The sequence below is a fragment of the Antennarius striatus genome, chromosome 5 (assembly GCF_040054535.1).
Source record: "Antennarius striatus isolate MH-2024 chromosome 5, ASM4005453v1, whole genome shotgun sequence".
Taxonomy (NCBI): domain Eukaryota; kingdom Metazoa; phylum Chordata; class Actinopteri; order Lophiiformes; family Antennariidae; genus Antennarius; species Antennarius striatus.
In genome coordinates, this window is record NC_090780.1 from 13844195 (window position 1) to 13861650 (window position 17456).

Here is a 17456-nt window from a genome sequence, read left to right on the forward strand (position 1 = left end):
CATGTATTCTGATGCTGAATAGGCCGGAGACACAAATCTGCCTTTTAACAGTAGGCCTTTATACCTGGATGACCTCCACCCTCCTCCCCCTCAGTGATTCCTTCTCAGTCTAGTGAATTTGCATTAACATCCATTCACAAAATGACATTAATGACAATCGGTGCCATCTTCTCAATTGGGCTGCAGATTAAAAACATTTACATTTTGTGGTTTGTCCATTCTTGTCAGATTTACAATGAGCCACCAGTACGAAAAAAGTTTTGAATGAACATGTGAATTACAAGCAGTTATAAACAAAGAACAGCAATGTTTTCTTTTCTCATTTACAAATTTGCTTGAATGTGACTTTAAAACAAGATTATTCACACAAATGTCTGCTGACTGGATGCAGCCTTCATTCTAGAACCAAGGCAGTCACAGACTGCAACATCCCGAGACACCCCTGACAAAATTTTTAAAACATTTTTTTACCCTGACCTACTTGCATAGGTCAAAGATCAAAGCTACTGCTCTGACCTACGGTATTATTCGCACTGGCCTTCTCTCTCGTCTTTCTAACTTATGCGGTTCCTGAGAGTACAAAAGTTGAAATTTGACCTTGACCTAGCTTTCTCAAAGTCGAGGTCATCATCTCATTTTCATCCCCTTTGCTGCCCGAGTAATGTGATGTATCAATCAATCAATCAATCAATCAACTTATATATATATATTGTAATTGTCAGTGTTCGTCCGTCTGTTCGTCCACCAAATATCTTCGCAACTGTTGCAGATGGAAAGATGAAACCAAAAGCACATTACTAAGTAAGTAAGTAAGCAAGTAGGTCAGGGTAAATTTTTGAATTCAGGGGTGTTATGGGATGTTGCAGTCATGACTGCATTGGCTCTTGTTAATAATTGTAACCGGGGCTTGTCCTGGATGATATGTGTCGACTGGACACATTTATCTTTGTTAAAACTGACTTTCTCACACAGATTATAAGAAAGATTATTAATTCAGGCAAAAATCTGACCATGAAGACTTTAAAAAAAAAAAAAAAAGTCAATCAGCAAATCCACGTCTGCTCGGACTGGTTCTTCCGTTCGGATGTTGGGCCGTGGCAGAGGTGGATTCATCACTGCGCGTGGAAAGCTGCTGCGCTCTGATTGGCTCGTTCGCTTCGCGTTGCATGGACCTGGCGGCGGAGCGCAGCGCCTTAAAGAGGAAAGCCAACAGGGCTGAAGACTCACTCAACACATCCCGCTCTACCCGAACGGAGCAGAGTTAAATCCGAATCCGTCCTGGAGACACTTTTTCACCGGTATCTAAGAACACTGAACGAGACCCGGTGCGTCCTGTGGACGGGAGACCCCACTTCAGAGGTGAGACTTTATCCACGTCACCGTCCTTTGAAAAAATCCTTTGTGATTTCTTCACTGATTGATTAAAGTATTGATGCTTTTGTGTATTCATGCTTTGATTAAAAGCGCTCCATCTTCCTTTTATTGTCGCGCAGGCTCTGAGGGTTACAGATGAGAGGAAAAGAGATGGTGAGTCCTGCTTAATCTCATTACATCGTATTTATTTTAGGGTGAATAGATGGTCTTTCCTCCAACAAATGGAGAAACCGTGTTAGATGCGATCTGAGGCGTCCGTCATGAGTTATTGTATTTATATTAACCCTAACTTTCACTTTAGGCAGGACTTTATAATGTTTTAAAAGCATTCCATAAGTGTGGAGTTTGTTGCTTTGTTGGCATGCCTCAGATGCATTCTTGTCTTCTTGCAACATTTCAGAGTTATGATGGAAACCGAATGCGTGCAGAAGGTCTTGCTGCTGTATCAAATGTTTTATGAAGAGTGTCGGCACTGAGGTCCAGGAGGTTCAGTTTGCTGACCTCAGCGGAGGAGAGAAGTTTGTTGGCTTGACCTCTCAGGCCACATATGAAGCCGTATCCTGTGGCCTCTGCTAAATTTGTTTGTGTAGGTCACATCTCTGTCGACTCAGTCCATTTATTTTTTTTATGGTAGTTACACAACAGTAATGAGATTGAAATGTTTTCATGTGGATGAGGCATTGAAAAGAAAAACGGGCTTGAGTTTGGTGCCTCAGTTTTGGGGTCTACTCTTAACTCACAATGTCACATGATCCTTTACATCCTGTTTGAGTTTGAGAGTGAGTCGCCGCTGCTCACTGGCTGATCTTGACCAATGAGAGCAGCAACCCAGAGAGGAAACAGGAGTAATATATTCCTTAATGTTTCCCTGGTAAATTTCATGGACAGACCCGCTTCCCTCTTAAAGAGGCAGGACCCCTGGAGCTAAATCATGAGCTCAATCACTGCTTTGATATTCTGCAGATGTTTTTACTTGGCTCCTGGAGTTTAGGTTAGCCATCTGTGTAGCTCCATCTCTAATAACATCTGTCTGGTGTTTCAGTTGAATCACACCTGAGTCAATGAAAATACGGTAGTGAAGGTGTGGTTGAGTAGATCAACAAACTGCAGTATGGAGTGTGGTCTTTGATCGCTATGCAATAAGACAAAATTTGGTCTTTGAAAGGTTTAGACTTTGAAGCCTGAACTTGAAGGAAGCAGAATTTGATGGATTTCTTATTATTATTTGAGGCTTTTTGTGACAGTTCATTAGAAAGACTTGTCCACACCCTTACCAAATCTATCTTTGCTGACAACTATATTCTGACTCCTTCTCTTTTGTCTTCTCAGCTCTGCTTACGTGACTCCAGCGACTGCCTACGGGAGCAGATGCAGTATATGATGAGGTCGCTGCAAGACCTGAAACAGCTGCGAAAAACCAGCCCCGCAGCCAGACTCCAGATCCCAAGCAAGCCCCCGCTCTCTCCCATCAGAACACAGCTCCCAGCTCTGGTCCGCCACTCCGCGGTGGCGCGTGCTTGTCAGCAGCGTGCTTTGCAACGACAGCAGCGCTCACGCCTCCGGATGTCTGATGCCAGCACGGCCAGTACTTATGACTCTGCATGCTGCTTGGCCAGTCCATTGGAAGAAGAAAAAGAGGAAGAGGAGGAGGATTCAAGCAGCCAGCTGGGCCTGAGCCTCAGGCTGGGCTTGAGCTCCCCCAGCAGTCAGAAAAGCCTGGAGTTTGATTCTGGCTATTCTGAATCGTCGTGGCGGGACGAAGGAGTGATTCTCAGAAGGACCAGGAATGTGCGGGTGTCATCATCGGCTTGCCTCCGCACAAACAGAGCGCCCAGTGGACGCATTCGACCCAAGTCCACATCTGATGCCTGTCTTGAGAGGTGGACATCATTTGAGGTTAGCGACCCAGAGGACTGGGCAAATTCTTTACTAACCAGAGGACGCAACCGCCAGCCTCTGGTTCTGGGTGATAACAGCTTTGCAGACCTCATACAAAACTGGATGGACTTGCCAGACTGTCCTGAACCCATTGAACTGAAGCCAAAGCCGAGGCGAAGACTGGGAAGAGATTTCTTTGTCAACATGAGGAGGAAACTGTCTGGATTTTCTAAAAATGTAGAGAGTAGTGTAATGATGAGATCCACAGACTCTGCTCATATTAACAGAGCTGCAAATGCGCCAAAACGCCTGTCTTGTCCGGTGGTAGCATCACAAACCAAAGTTCCTTTTTTTCATCAGTCTCACTCAGCCATTAATGAGTTGGACACAGACTTCTATCAGTTTGCAGCTCTCATGAAATCCGGTAGCCGGCAGCCAATAATCTGCAAAGATATCATCGGCTACGTCTGACTTTTCAGTCACAATAATCAAGTTTGGACAATCAAATCCATTAGTCACTTTATTTTGTTATGACTGTTGTTTCACTTGTTTTACAATGATGCATATAAGCTGATGAAAAATATTTAAAAAAATAAATTCTCATGATTTAATCTCTGCATATGTTTCATATTTAGCATGATAAATTAACGTTTTTTGTCAAACTTCTACATGTCACATCACAGCTCATTAAATTCAGTGATTCTTGCTGCCGGATCAGTTGAAGGAGGATTTTACTGTTTGCAATAAAACAAACGAGTGTAGGTTCATTTGTTTTCATTAGAAATGTAACTTTTTGGTAGTGCATGATGGAATTTTCTTGCTACGTGGTTTATTGTAATTAGAATATAGTCTTTTATAAAAAGATTAATCATCACAATATAGCAGTTCTAGCATTAATATGGGTCCACACTCGTTAGATACTAGCGTTTGGATTCAGTTCTTCGTCAACAAACGGTCTATGTTAGAAGTTTTAAACCCAATGACTAATCTATTTACAGGACAGAAACACAGGCTGTATCAATAGAGCGTTGTATGCTTGATGAGGTAATTCCCCATGGGTCCATGCAGTAAGAGGTGAACAGAGTCAAAGCAGCTGGTTGCAGATGGGACAAGAGTTTACTGTTTGCTTTATGAAGCGTAAAGTCTCACTAACAGCCTGTGCCTCATTTCACTTTGTTTTATTGTGCTTTAGCCTCACAGGTGGTACCAACTCACCCAAACGCATTAGTTAATGCTGCTTTAAGTTCTGAGAAGGAGAGAAAACATGCGCCAAGATAAGCTAATGATCACTTCACCTTTTGCTTTAACGTGTTCACTCTGTTCATCAATTAAGAGGAAAAATAGCACCAGAGACTATGAAGATTAAGAATGTTCTCCAAAGGGATTTCCCATGCTCTCTGCCTCAGCCAGCCTCACCAATCATGTCTCATATCAAGGGCATGGGAGTCTAGAGGAAAGAGATGTTCTTACTTGGTGCCATTTGTCTTGGACTGTTTTTCTAGATGTCCTGGTGTGAAGTCCCTGTGACACATGAGTTCACTGAGTTATAATGAACTCCTTAGGGTACATTCATGCTAGAGTGGAAGGTTATAAAATCAGCCATAATGGAGAAGAAATTTTTTTTTGCAAAGACCACAAGGAACAAATATTTGTCATTGTCATGCCATTCCTCAAGTTCTTGTGGCTCAACAGCTGATTTTTCTTTTTATCTCACACCCATTCCCAGAGGCCAGCAGTTGGATAAGTGCTCCACAGCTGAATGGAGATCAGACAGGGAAAACAGGTCATTGGTCCAAGCAATTATTCAAAGTCACATCAACAGCACATTGTCCCCAGAAAGTAGTCCGCTGCATGTCTGTAAGCTGGAACATCCAACAGGAAACAGATGATGGAAAACCCCACGTAGTCTAAACTCAGGAAGACATATCCTACAGCTTCATACACTAAAAGTGCATGAATGTTGTCAATTTATTCAGAAGACACCACTAAATAATATGGTGTAATATGGTGTGTCAGTAAGAGGAGAATGTGATCTGGCCGTCATGTTAACCATGTCTTCCGCTTCCACATCCTGTCTCTGAGGCTCCAGCCACCCTATGAGGAAGCTCATTGTGACAGGTTGTATCCACAAACTGAATTTTTCTTGTCTGAACCCAGACCCACAAGCATATCCGAGGGTATGAACAGAGATGGACTGTAAATCAAGAGCTTTGCCCTCTGGCTTGGCACCTCTACACCTCAACAGTCCAGGAACATTAATGCTGATTGAGACTGGGGCCAGGGGTGTGGTCAACATAACCAAATTTGCTCAACCAAGTAAGATGTGAAGAAATTTTTATTGTATTATTTAGCCAATGGAAAACTTGAACAGCATATATCAATACATTCCTGACTTGTAATTGGATGATAAGTCAACAGCCCACCACCACGTCAGTCAGTCACTCTAGAGCAGTGATTCTTAACCTGGGTTCGATCGAATCCTAGGGGTTCGGTGACTCAGTCTCAGGGGTTCGGCGGAGACGGACACACATCGTGTCGTGTGTTTTTGCCGAACATACAGGAATCACTGTGTACGTTTGACACATTGTGTCAATTTGTGATGACACGCCCCCTTTAGCCATCACTCCCTGCAGGTGATCACGCTACATCGATTAGCCTACCTGTGCTACATGGGATTTTTCGCACTCAGCAGTCGATTTATGCCTGTCATGATGGTACGTCATCTGATTGCTTTCTTAATATTTTAATTCATAGTAACTATGTTGAGCAAAAAAAGAAAGTGGTCGGACGAATATGTGCAATGTGAATTTACATGTACTGTATAACGGAACGTGATGGAAGTCAGCGTTCTGCAGGATTTGCAATGTCAAGTTGAGAAACTCTAGTCTCTCACTGGCAAAAATAAAGGAACACTTCCTTAAGCTGCATGGAAAACAAAAGAAACAGATTTTGCTGTGAAAATGACATAAGAGTAGCACTTGTCAAGGTGAAGCCACGCATATCTGAACTGGTCTCTCTATAACAGCAGAAGTCACATTGATTTGCAGGTAGGTCATTTCATGTGAGTTCATACACTGTCTTGGTTTTGTTCTTTGAAAAAGGTGACATTAATGCACATTTAATTAAATACACCAGTAAAACATATACTTATGTCTTAAATTTGAAAAATTTTTTTTTTTTTTTTTACGAAAGAAGGGTTCGGTGAGTGAGCACATGAAACCGGCAGGGTTCAGCACCTCCAACAAGGTTAAGAACCACTGCTCTAGAGCCAGATATATAGGGTTCAATCTGAAGCAGCATAGACAGTGAGTTGGTAAGAAATGTTTGTGCTGCGTCTAGCAAAGCTGCAGCTAGTACATTAATACTACCACCCACAAGCACTGCCCCAAAACTGTCCCTCAGCCCTAGTCCTCAAGCACTTAGTTATTTGAATGATGACGCACCGTCCCAGTAAGTGTTGGCAAGTTACCCAAAGGGTTTAGCGATACTTCACTACTATTCGTCCTGCCTGGTACCACATTCGACTGGGACTCAAACAATTGTCCTACAGAGTGTAAACTTTTGGTTTATAATATTATTATCCTTTATAAGTACAATCACTTCACAGCAGGAGATGTTGTCTACAGAAATCCAAAGTGGAGCACAGGATGCACACAGATTTGTTCTCTCCATGCTGGATATCAACAACGGTGTGATGTATTCAAAACACAGTGCAAACGGTGGCACACAACAGTAATGCTTTGTACCGAAATATCTCAACATAACCAACCCAACAAACAAGAGCTAAAACTGGGGAACATCCAAACACTGGGCTCATTTCCATTCAATTCTGACTACAGACTTGTTAGTAGTTGTTTTTGTTTGTGGTTTTCATGTTTTCAATTTGAATTTGAACAAGACTAACAAGTAGTTTTCTTCTTTACTTGGTGAGGCATCTCACTTAATTAGTAGATTTATTTGAGGACTAAGCTCATCTAGAGAAATATATTCCACAAATTTTGAATGCAGACAAACCTGTTAAAAACTGAGAAATATATCTGTGAATACAGTAATAGAGGATTCTGAATTTATAACTGCATCATGAGGTGAACCTGTTGCTATGTCTGTTGTGGGTCTCAAAACTTTTTGAAGGACAGTTCTATGGAGGTTTGGAAGTAAGGAAGGTGACCCGCTAACAGTCTGACCACAAACACTAGAAGGCTTAGCTTTCAAACTACAGCGAGTGAATGATGACTACCACCCACAGTCTGCTTATAGTGAGTGAAACTCTCTCACTCTCTCCTTCTAGCAGTTGGGGTTTGACAGTGTTCATGACTTTGACACACAAGGTGATCTTGACCAGATCTGCTCAAGCATCGCACACTTCCAGGGTGGCCCAGTCGAACATAGCGGACATACATCTCTTCTGGTAATTAATTATCAAGCATTAGGGAAGATGGGCCACGTGTTTCGCATTCAAGTATTGTAAAGTCGCCGTCTGTGTGTTTATAGAAACAGGCTTTAATTAGACCATATTCAACTTTATTGCTCTGCTGATTTTATCCTACTTACAGTTTGAGATGTCATCTAAGTGGACTTTGGGCGTCCTCTGCTTTGGCTGCCTGTCAAATACAGAATCAAGTTATCAGCATCTTTACTGTTTAGCACTGACTGACATCTTAAATCATCCAATCAGAAATCTACGACAATCTCAGCTCATTGAAGGTATTAAGGAAGCTTTTAAAAAAATAACTTGAATGAGCTGCGTTATTAACAGCATGATTAATTTGTGGTGTTTTATATTTTTGTTATTAGTTTTATTTTGTGTAAAGAACTTTATAACCTGTTTTTAGAAAGGTGTGTTTTTACTGACATTTATAGAGCACTAAGCCCAAATTGAGAATTTCTTGGAGATCCTTTATCAGAAAAATTCACATGAAGCTTTGTGGAGTTTAAAATAGTTCTGTGTTGGACAGATGCCCAGCAGAGTTTGGCTTTCATATCTGTCTCAGCCTGATAATGATTAAAAGTCTGCCTGCTGCAGAGATAGAGAAATCCTTTATCAGAGATAGTAAAAATGTAGTTATGAGAAGGACTGTTGAGAAAAAACAAAAGTAAATCCTGCAATCTATCAAGTGGAAAAGAAACAGGAAGTGAAATGTGAGGGGTGTTCACCTGCAGTTAAAAAATTAAATGTAAGATAAATGTTCAGCGTTATTATTCCCTCTTTGCTGTCAATGAAATGGATGGAAAAACATTTATTAAAGCCTGGCAGGACAAAAATCAATCTTGAGTCATTCATGGCTGTTTCTACTCTGATTCCAATGTATCTTAATTTTACACACACTCTCACACACATACTTTCACACCGTCTAAATGACAGTTTTCTGAAATATCCAGCATTTAAATAATGGAACAGTGTTGAATTTAACATATAACTTAAGTCATGATCAATGTTTGTGAAAAGTGACAGGAATAACATCCTAACCTAATGACCCTTGTAAGATTTTTTCAGGAATCAGGGAATCATCACAGAAGCTTCCTTTAGAAACCACAGCTGCTTTTCCTTCATCCCTGTTATGAAGGTTCATGGGAATCATAACAGACAAGATGACACAAGCAGCACATCCCAGAGGACTTTGCTTTGGTTCTCATGGTCAGACAGGGCCTCCAAGGTCAGAGCCTGCTTCCTCTGTTTGGTACGATGCAGTTTTGTTGGTAAACCCTCAGTCCCTTAGTATAAATAGAAGCCTTACAGCAGAGCCTAAATAACATTATTCATAAAGGCCTTCAATTGATTGTTTGATTGATGATATGCATTCAGATAAAGTCAAGAGTCATACTGACTTTCTGCAAAGCAACTGATAATCCGCATAAGGTCAACTGTACTACTATTACATACAACTATATTTGGTTCTTCTTAAACTTTAATGCTAATCTTTAATCAATAGAAAAACAAACAGAAACCCCCAAAACAAAACAGACCAAACAAAAAAACAAACAAACAGCACAGTTGTCTTCTTGCAGACATTGTGCAAGTTTTCACTGGGGTCCAGCTCAGATTTGCGATGTCAGAAGCTGGACACACACAACCTTTAGTAATGGGGTCCTGTCAGCACCGCACCAGCATCAGGCTGTTGACGCTGACGTTCATTGTGCCTCCTGTTGATTTGGCATGTACAGACTTGTCATGGTTGTCATCAGTCTGTTTCTGAGCTGCAGCGTGTGTCGATCCCGTTTATGGATTGCTACACCTGCCTGACCCGCGTGTTGAAGATCTGTCACTGTTCCTCTGGCTGCTTTAAGTTAACATAGATGCGCTATTGTTGTGAGCATTTACCACCTTAGTGATTTTCCCAACCTACTTTCCGCCTCCAGCATGCCAAAGAGATGATCCCGGTCATGTTGCCCCAGCCATGGCATTCTAGCAGATGACATTCTAGGGAGCTTTTTCAGAGGAATGAGTTAGTTTAAGAAGGGAGTGGTCAAATGAGAATAGTTGGGTAAAGGCAGTTTTCAGACTACTTAGAAAAACCCGACCAGTGTGACCAAACATGGTATGTTTTGAATTACAAGACTTTCTGAAATTGGGCAAAAGAGTGAATAACACATCTCCAAATATGTGTCACAACTGCTTGTAACTGCAGTTGTGACACATATTTACGTCACTGTATGCGAGACATAATTTTCATAAGAACTTTCCCTAGTTCAGTTTCTCAATCTCTGTTACATTAGTAAGATCCTTCTCTCTGATATCAGATCTTTTTTTAAAATACTTTAGTACACCGTCTGTGGAATGTAGCGATATTATTCGTACTCTTATGTTTGAATGTTGTTTGCGACCTGCCTGAACCTGTGTCACCTCATGTCCCAGTTCAACCACATTTGGCTCTGCGGTTGACACACTAGGCCTCTGCAAAGCCGTCAGCCATCAAGCTCACATAGCGGAGCCAGCGGCCCGCTGCCAACGTCATCAATCTCTGCCTCAGAGTTAGCAGCGCAAAGCAACCAGAGCACGAAGAACGGAAAAAAAATTAGCTTCTCTTGAGTCTATTAATTTTTTTTTCATATACTGTATATATATCTTGCACAGCCTCATGTTCCAGTACAGTACTCCCATAAGGCAGCAGGTTTGCCCTCTCTGTCTAAAAGAGATTGAGTTCATGTGGTCCACTTGGAAAATGTAATTGTTTGAGACAATGTGCAGCTCTTGTGCAGAGCTAAAACTGAAAACATGTGAATACAGTAAACACCACTAAGACTTTCCACACCAAGTCTGTGAAAGATCCCAAACCCACATATGGTGACAAACTCTGTACATAACATCTGCAGGAAGCACAAAAGTGTCTTCGGCCATTCAGAGTCCGTTCACAATCACACAACCTCAGTGTGTGTTTGACATTTCACAAACAAGGCATCACCTCCACAGGCCCGGTTAAGTCAAACACACACTTTTACTCCCTAACACAAATAGTCACACTGCCAGGAACAAATATTGTCACTTAGTTCACCTTAATACACTTTACATAGTGGATATAGAGTCGATCAACCATTGAAAAAAAAGAAACCACAAAGAGTGTAACGTTTTCTGATTTTAGGTCACAATGGATTTTTACATCCACAGTAACCAGCAAGTCCCTTTGTGCTTTTGCTAATAGTTTTCTTTTGCTCTCATATTTCCATCCTTCTTGGCTGTTAGAGTACATGTGACTGACACTCGTGAGCATGGAGAGGCAATCTTCTGTCTTTCCCAAATATCACAGATACAGGAAGCATCGCATGTGGGAGTGTGTGCTTGGCTCATTGTCAGATGAACTGAATATACTGAGATAAGAAGAGGTAAAGACGCATTAATTCTGCAGGAGAAGGGGTGTGGGAAGGAATATTGCTGATGCAGAGTAAAATATCAGAAGAGAGATGAGCAGACTGTAATTTAAAATGATTGTTGAGGATGGGAGTTAAAGTGTCTGGGTCAGAAACAGAATCGGAAAATGAAGCCTGGAGCTGCTCTGTGGGGTTTCTGGTGAGCAGGAAACCGAGGTCAGAAGAATGACCTTGAAAAGCTGACTTCCTGTGGTGCTCCTCAGCATGGCCATGTCACTAACTGTCGCTCCGTTGCTCTACACAGAAAATGCTCATTGGACATCTGGACAATAGAGTCCTTCTTCAGCCTTAGATGGGCCACACTGATGGGACAGATAGAAAGCAGACATTGTGTGGTCCCACAGATTCCTCAGTCCTCTGTTCCCTGCGACTCATTTCTCTCTGACATTTTCACTTCCTGCTGACCCACTGATGTCCGTTCAGTTCATTACAATAATAACGATTGACATTCTGACTTTCTACTGTCAGACCAGACCGCTGCACAATATTTGCAACTAAAGACGATTATCTTAATTTTTAGGACTTTGCGTTGTTGCACCGTTAAAGCAGTTTCTCATTGCTGATTTGTTCTCATGCCATTTCTGACTGTGGGTAATTTGTTATGATAACTGAACTTGTTTAGTGACCTCTAGTCCTGATGTTTGCCAGAGCAGTCCGAGTGTAAATAGAAATGTTGAGAAAAATGAGAGGAAATGTCCACAGAGGCCACACAGTCACACACAAATTATTGTAATGATACCTCGTGGAGTGCTTGTTTATGTCTTCATTTTTTCTCATATACTGGAATAAAGAGAAACTGCAGCGTGACTCTGAATGCTAGCTTGATGGTAGGTATGAGGACTGAGGCTGAGGAGTGTCAGAATGGGAAATTATGTGAAATTAACAGAAGTCTTCATTTTTAACCACATAATCACGGATAATATAATTAATAGGATGTGGGAAATAAAAAAAAAAAGCTGAGTAGAGTAAATCCCGCAAAATTCACAAAGTTTTCTTGCATAGCCTCTTCAGTCTCTCCTTATGTTCTTTTCCCTAGATTTTCATGGAATTTAGGCCCCGTCCAGACGATGACGGATTTTTTTGAAAACGCAACTATTTGAAAACGCATCGAAAACGATTCCCGTCCACACAACAGCGTTTTCAAAAAAATCTCTGTCCACACATAAGCGCAGCAGTGCGTTTTCGAAGACGGCTATAAGCATGCCAAACCATGTGGTGGCAGTATTGAGTCAAATTTTATCCAATAGGAATCCTCCGTGTTTTGTTGTCACAACACACAGGCCCATAAATATGACGTCACAGCGGTTTTCGTCGCAGGCAAGACGTCAGCGTTTTTAAAAAGTTGCGGATACGCCGTCCACATGACAACAAAGACCCAGCATTTAAAAAAAAATCCACCTCGGCCAGCGTTTTCAAAAAGTTGCGTTTTTGTTCCGGATATCTGCGTTGTCGTGTAAACGAACAAAAAAGTTGCGTTTTCAAAAAGTTCCGTCATCGTATGGACGGGGCTTTAGTGTTGCTTATCTGCTTTCTTGAACTGGTGAGAATGTTGACACCACTTTCACATCTGTTCTTTAATTATTAGACGCTTGCATAAAGCCTGTTCAACAGGCGTTCAGCCCCTGAGCTGTGGAGGTTGTAACTGCAGACGTAAGCGTCTGTATGTGACGCAGAGGACATGATGGGTGTGTGTCTTGATGACACTTTATGTATTCAACCTGGAAAACTTAAATATCAACTAGAAGATGCTAGCAGTTAATGCAGGGAAGAAGAAACCAAACAGTTACAGTCAAAGTAAATCATTGGTGCTTCTATGTTATTTAATTTCTTGTGTGGTTTAAGTGAAAAGTCAAACTAGGGGCTAATGCTGCTGTCACATGATACATCACATTTTCCTGAAAATGAATAAAGAGGCTGTTGTGTGATCTGTTGTGTGTAAAATGAAGTTTGTTTGTTTGTTTGTTTAGTGTGGAATCTAAAAACTAACTAACTAACTAACAAACAAAAAACATTCAGCCTTACTCTGTCCTAACATAATAAAATCCTCTAATGCTTGCTAATCAACCTGTCATTAAATTATATCTTCTTTGTCAACTTAAAGCATTAAGTAGTAAACAACACATAATGCAATAGTACACAACACAATACAAAAGTAAACAACACATCATACAATAGTAACCAACACATATTAGAATATTAAACAATGCCTTACAGTTTTACTGGACTGCTGCTTCCAGTCTATGAGCTAATATAACTGACAATAGCTTTGTTAAGTGTACAAACATGAGACATATCAATATCAACTAACTGTTGTTGATGAAAACCTTTGATTCAAACAGATTATTAGGAAAGTTTCGCTTAAACCCTTTGGCCTCATTGTACTGGATTGAAACAATTCTAGAAAACACACACACAAAAATCAAAAACAATGACATGAACTGCTGTGGACACATACAATGATTAATGGTACTGTTTAGTGGGTATCTCACACTGATGTAAAAGGCATCAGCTATAAAAAGCTTTTGCCCGGCAGAGGAAGCCTATCCTCCTTGCGGCCCCCCGTGTCAACACGGGGCCCGCTGGACGTGGCCCGCTGCAGGCACCAGATGGTCGCCTGCCACACCTGGACTACTGTTGGTTTTAAACTAAAGCTGTCAGATTGAAAGCAAACCACCCGGGTGACTGCAAGCAACCACTAATCTAGTCAAATATTAAACACCCCTCTGAACCCCTGTCACCTCTCACTACCTCTACGACCCACACACACACACACACACACACACACACACACACACACACACACACACACACACACACACACACACACACACACACACACACACACACACACACACACACACACACACACACACACACACACACACACACACACACAGTCCAGTTCCAATAGTTTTGAATCCGTTTAAATTTGCTTCAATACTGGTTCACATGAAAATAACTGTTGAGAACTTGTTCACTGGGGAGAGAAAGTTCATGATAGTAAACTGCTGGAATAACCAGAATGTCAAGCCTGGGCGCCGTCTTTGAATTTTGGATATATCCTGAGTCAACACAGCACAGGAATGTGAGACAGGTTGTGAGACAGGCCACAAAAACACTTTTCCTTATCGTGTGGATTAGTCATATATTCCATAACAGTTTGTCTAATTAAGTGATTACTATCACACGAGCAGTTTTGGTTTCGACTGTATTCCTCTTCGCAGTGATATCCTATAATGAACCTTTTACTGTACTTAAATATGAGACACACTCCCAATAGCTCGTGGCAAGGAGTCAAGTGGTCAAGTGGTCACATTTCTGTAGGTTCCTGTTAGACAGGCCTCCTCCAAAAAGTGGAGTGGACCAGTTAATTTCCCAGCAGCAGACAGGTGAGTTGTCCCTCCTTCACCTGCCGGCCCACCGTCTGTCCTTTAATGAGGATGGTAGGATAACCGATGTACCAGCCCAGAAACTCGCTGGATTACTATTTCAGCAGGCAGAGTAGTGTGGGAATGCCACTCTGACTTCAGACTAGGTGAACGTGTTATAATGAGGGGAAACAGCAAGCAGGAAGCAGCGTGGGAAAATATGAGTTAATTATTCACTTCAATCATGCCTGCAGGTTGAAAGGTCGGTGCTGGGTAAAAATGGCCCCTGACACCAAATGGATATTTAAATTAAAATATATAAACATGTGGGGTTTTTTTTGTTTTGATTTTTTCAAAAATGCTAATTCTAGTCAGTCCAGTTTGGCCCAGACCTAAAGGGTCTTTCCATTCCTGTTCCCACAGAAACATTTAACTTGGCTGAGGCCGAACCATGTCAACCTACTCCATTCTCAAGCCATCATTTTAATAATGTACAATATTATGTTTTACAACTAAGTAGTTAAATACGAATGGCGTTTTCCCTGTACTTCAGTATTCAGCAGCAGAAGTTCACATATTCACAGTGAACATGGTTGAAGATAACATGATACATGTCAGTGAAGCAGGATAGCATAATCATGTTAATATTTTATAGGATTGTAATATTTTCTTGATTACAACCCCATAAGGAGGGATCGGATTACAGTCCCAAAAGTGAGTCAAATTATGTTTATTGCTCCTTGCAGTGCTGGCTGCAGTGTTTTCTACTATATATTAACATGTGGGACATCAGCCACATGAAAACTCTCAGCACACATAAAGAACATTTCTGTCACTGTGAATGGTTTGTGTCTACATTCTTGTGCTTTTATTATTTTATATTTATATTAGCTTTTGAATTAATAAATCGGTGAGCAATAGAAGTAATGTCTTGGATTGACAGCTACTCCTGACCGAGAAGGGAGATTTGGAACGTGTTCCAACTCAGTGCTGGCCTTCATATGTGCACAACAGAAGGAAGTACAGATAAAACGAGAGATAAAACTGGAGGCAGACAATGTGTCGAGTGTCCTTTCTACAGTGTCAAAGCTGGATTTTCAAAACTGGAATTTGAAGACAAAATTAATTAATATTAATTTTAAATCAAGCAAAAATAACAAATAGTTCAACAGTTCAATGAAATTCAATTTAAGCTCTTTCATCTAAGATATATTATTTAATCAATTTCAATGACTGACAGGTCCGTATTTTTATCTTATCTATGTTATGTTGACTATTATTCAAATCGTCAACATAACATTAATGATCACTGATTGCTGTATTTGCCTTGTTTTCCTTAAATCTGTCTTATATGAGAGTACAGTGAATGTCTTTGAACTGTTTTGGCCACAATTAAAAAATTTTAAGATCAGCCAATGATGGAAATTATTATTACCTTCATTGTCTTACCTTGCAAGACGAACATTGAAGACTCATCAATTTAAATAACAGAGTATTGTCTTGAACATGTGATCTGACATGGACACACACACACACACACACACACACACACACACACACACACACACACACACACACACACACACACACACACACACACACACACACACACACACGCACGCACACACACACACACACACAAGTTTGTAATGCCACAGACGTCTCCTTTATGACCGGAGCAGCCATGGCGTCTGTGGCATCAGGGCCAAATAGTCCAACCACTTTTACATCTGACAAAACAGACTGACCACTGTGCTGCTAATTACTGTGCCTTTGAGCTCTGTCACCTTTGTGGCCCCGTGTGTCTTGTCACCACCACACCACAGCCCCCAACCCTCCCCCAAACACACTGCCTGCCACATGACAAAAGTGAAAGCATTTCTCTCATCTACCAAGAATATGAACTAAGTGGTCGTCGAATGTTCCGCTGGAGTCTCCTCAGCAACGTTTCATCTGGAATCACAGCCGTTTGTTGAGACATGATCTTATGACTAATAATACATGATTTACTAATCATATAAACTCAATATGATCTGATCAGCAGGCAATTACTGCTCCAGTTTTGTTGTCTGTGTCACCGTTTCACACTTTCTATTTGAACGCATTCACATACTGTATATAAGACAAATAAGAACAAATAAACCCAGATTATCTTGTGTTTACACAATGAACTCAGACCGTGCTCTTGGCTGGATTTCAGCTCTGCCAGTTTGAGTAATGCATGTTGCATTGATTAAATACTCAGTGGCAGTGGGCTCAATGGGCTCAGTGGCAATTATCATCCACATTCCTATTGTGGGGTTAACCCACAAACTTTCTCTATTTGATGTTTTTAGTATCGTTTCAGCTGAATCAGAACACAAATGGATTTTATTTGTGCTATCATACAAGATTTGGTTGGTGGAACCGTACTCAGCAATGACCTCTGTGTTTCACATTTATTCACGGTCTTGCTGAGACTTAGCTGAGGAGTTGATACCATACTCATGGGGGCGGGGCAGCAGTCGCTCAGTGGGTTTTGGTTTGGGGACCGGAGGGCAGCCGGCTCAGGCCCATGAGGACCAAAACGTTTGGAGTGTGAACTGTCACTGGGAGGTGGCAGCTCACCTCCTGAGCACTGCTCAGGTGTACCATCCCCCTCTCATTATCCACATGCTTGCAGGCCCTGACAAGAAATAATCTAAGCATATGTATTAGCATATGTATCTAATAAGCCTATGCAACCCATAAAACAACAGTAATGTTGATGTACAAATAGACATCTTAGACATATTGTGTAAATGAAGGGACCTTTAACTGACAATAGTTTTTGGCTGTTACTTAACATAACATACACAAAGCTTTGAAGATGCTTATAATCATGCCCTTTAAATGGTCCAACACAATTTGATGATGACACCGTCATGCTTCATACACACCTCATATGACTGTTGAGTTTATTACAACTCCTGTACTACTTATCATTACTGATGT

The 17456-nt window shown here is 41.2% G+C and overlaps 1 protein-coding gene across 2 annotated transcripts; it reads left to right on the plus strand.

Annotated features, from left to right (window-relative positions):
- Window positions 1–1220: 1220 nt before the first annotated feature.
- Window positions 1221–3878, plus strand: LOC137595526 (PAK4-inhibitor inka2-like). Of its 2 annotated transcripts, XM_068315699.1 has the most exons (3): window positions 1221–1359; window positions 1494–1527; window positions 2704–3878. In XM_068315699.1, the coding sequence occupies exons 2-3, from the start codon at window positions 1510–1512 to the stop codon at window positions 3721–3723; spliced, it is 1038 nt and encodes a 345-aa protein (XP_068171800.1). In that variant the 5' UTR covers window positions 1221–1359; window positions 1494–1509; the 3' UTR covers window positions 3724–3878. The 2 variants fall into 2 exon arrangements, with proteins under 2 accessions (XP_068171800.1, XP_068171801.1); XM_068315700.1 differs by lacking the exons at window positions 1221–1359; window positions 1494–1527 and adding an exon at window positions 2345–2365.
- The last annotated feature ends 13578 nt before the right edge of the window (window positions 3879–17456 follow it).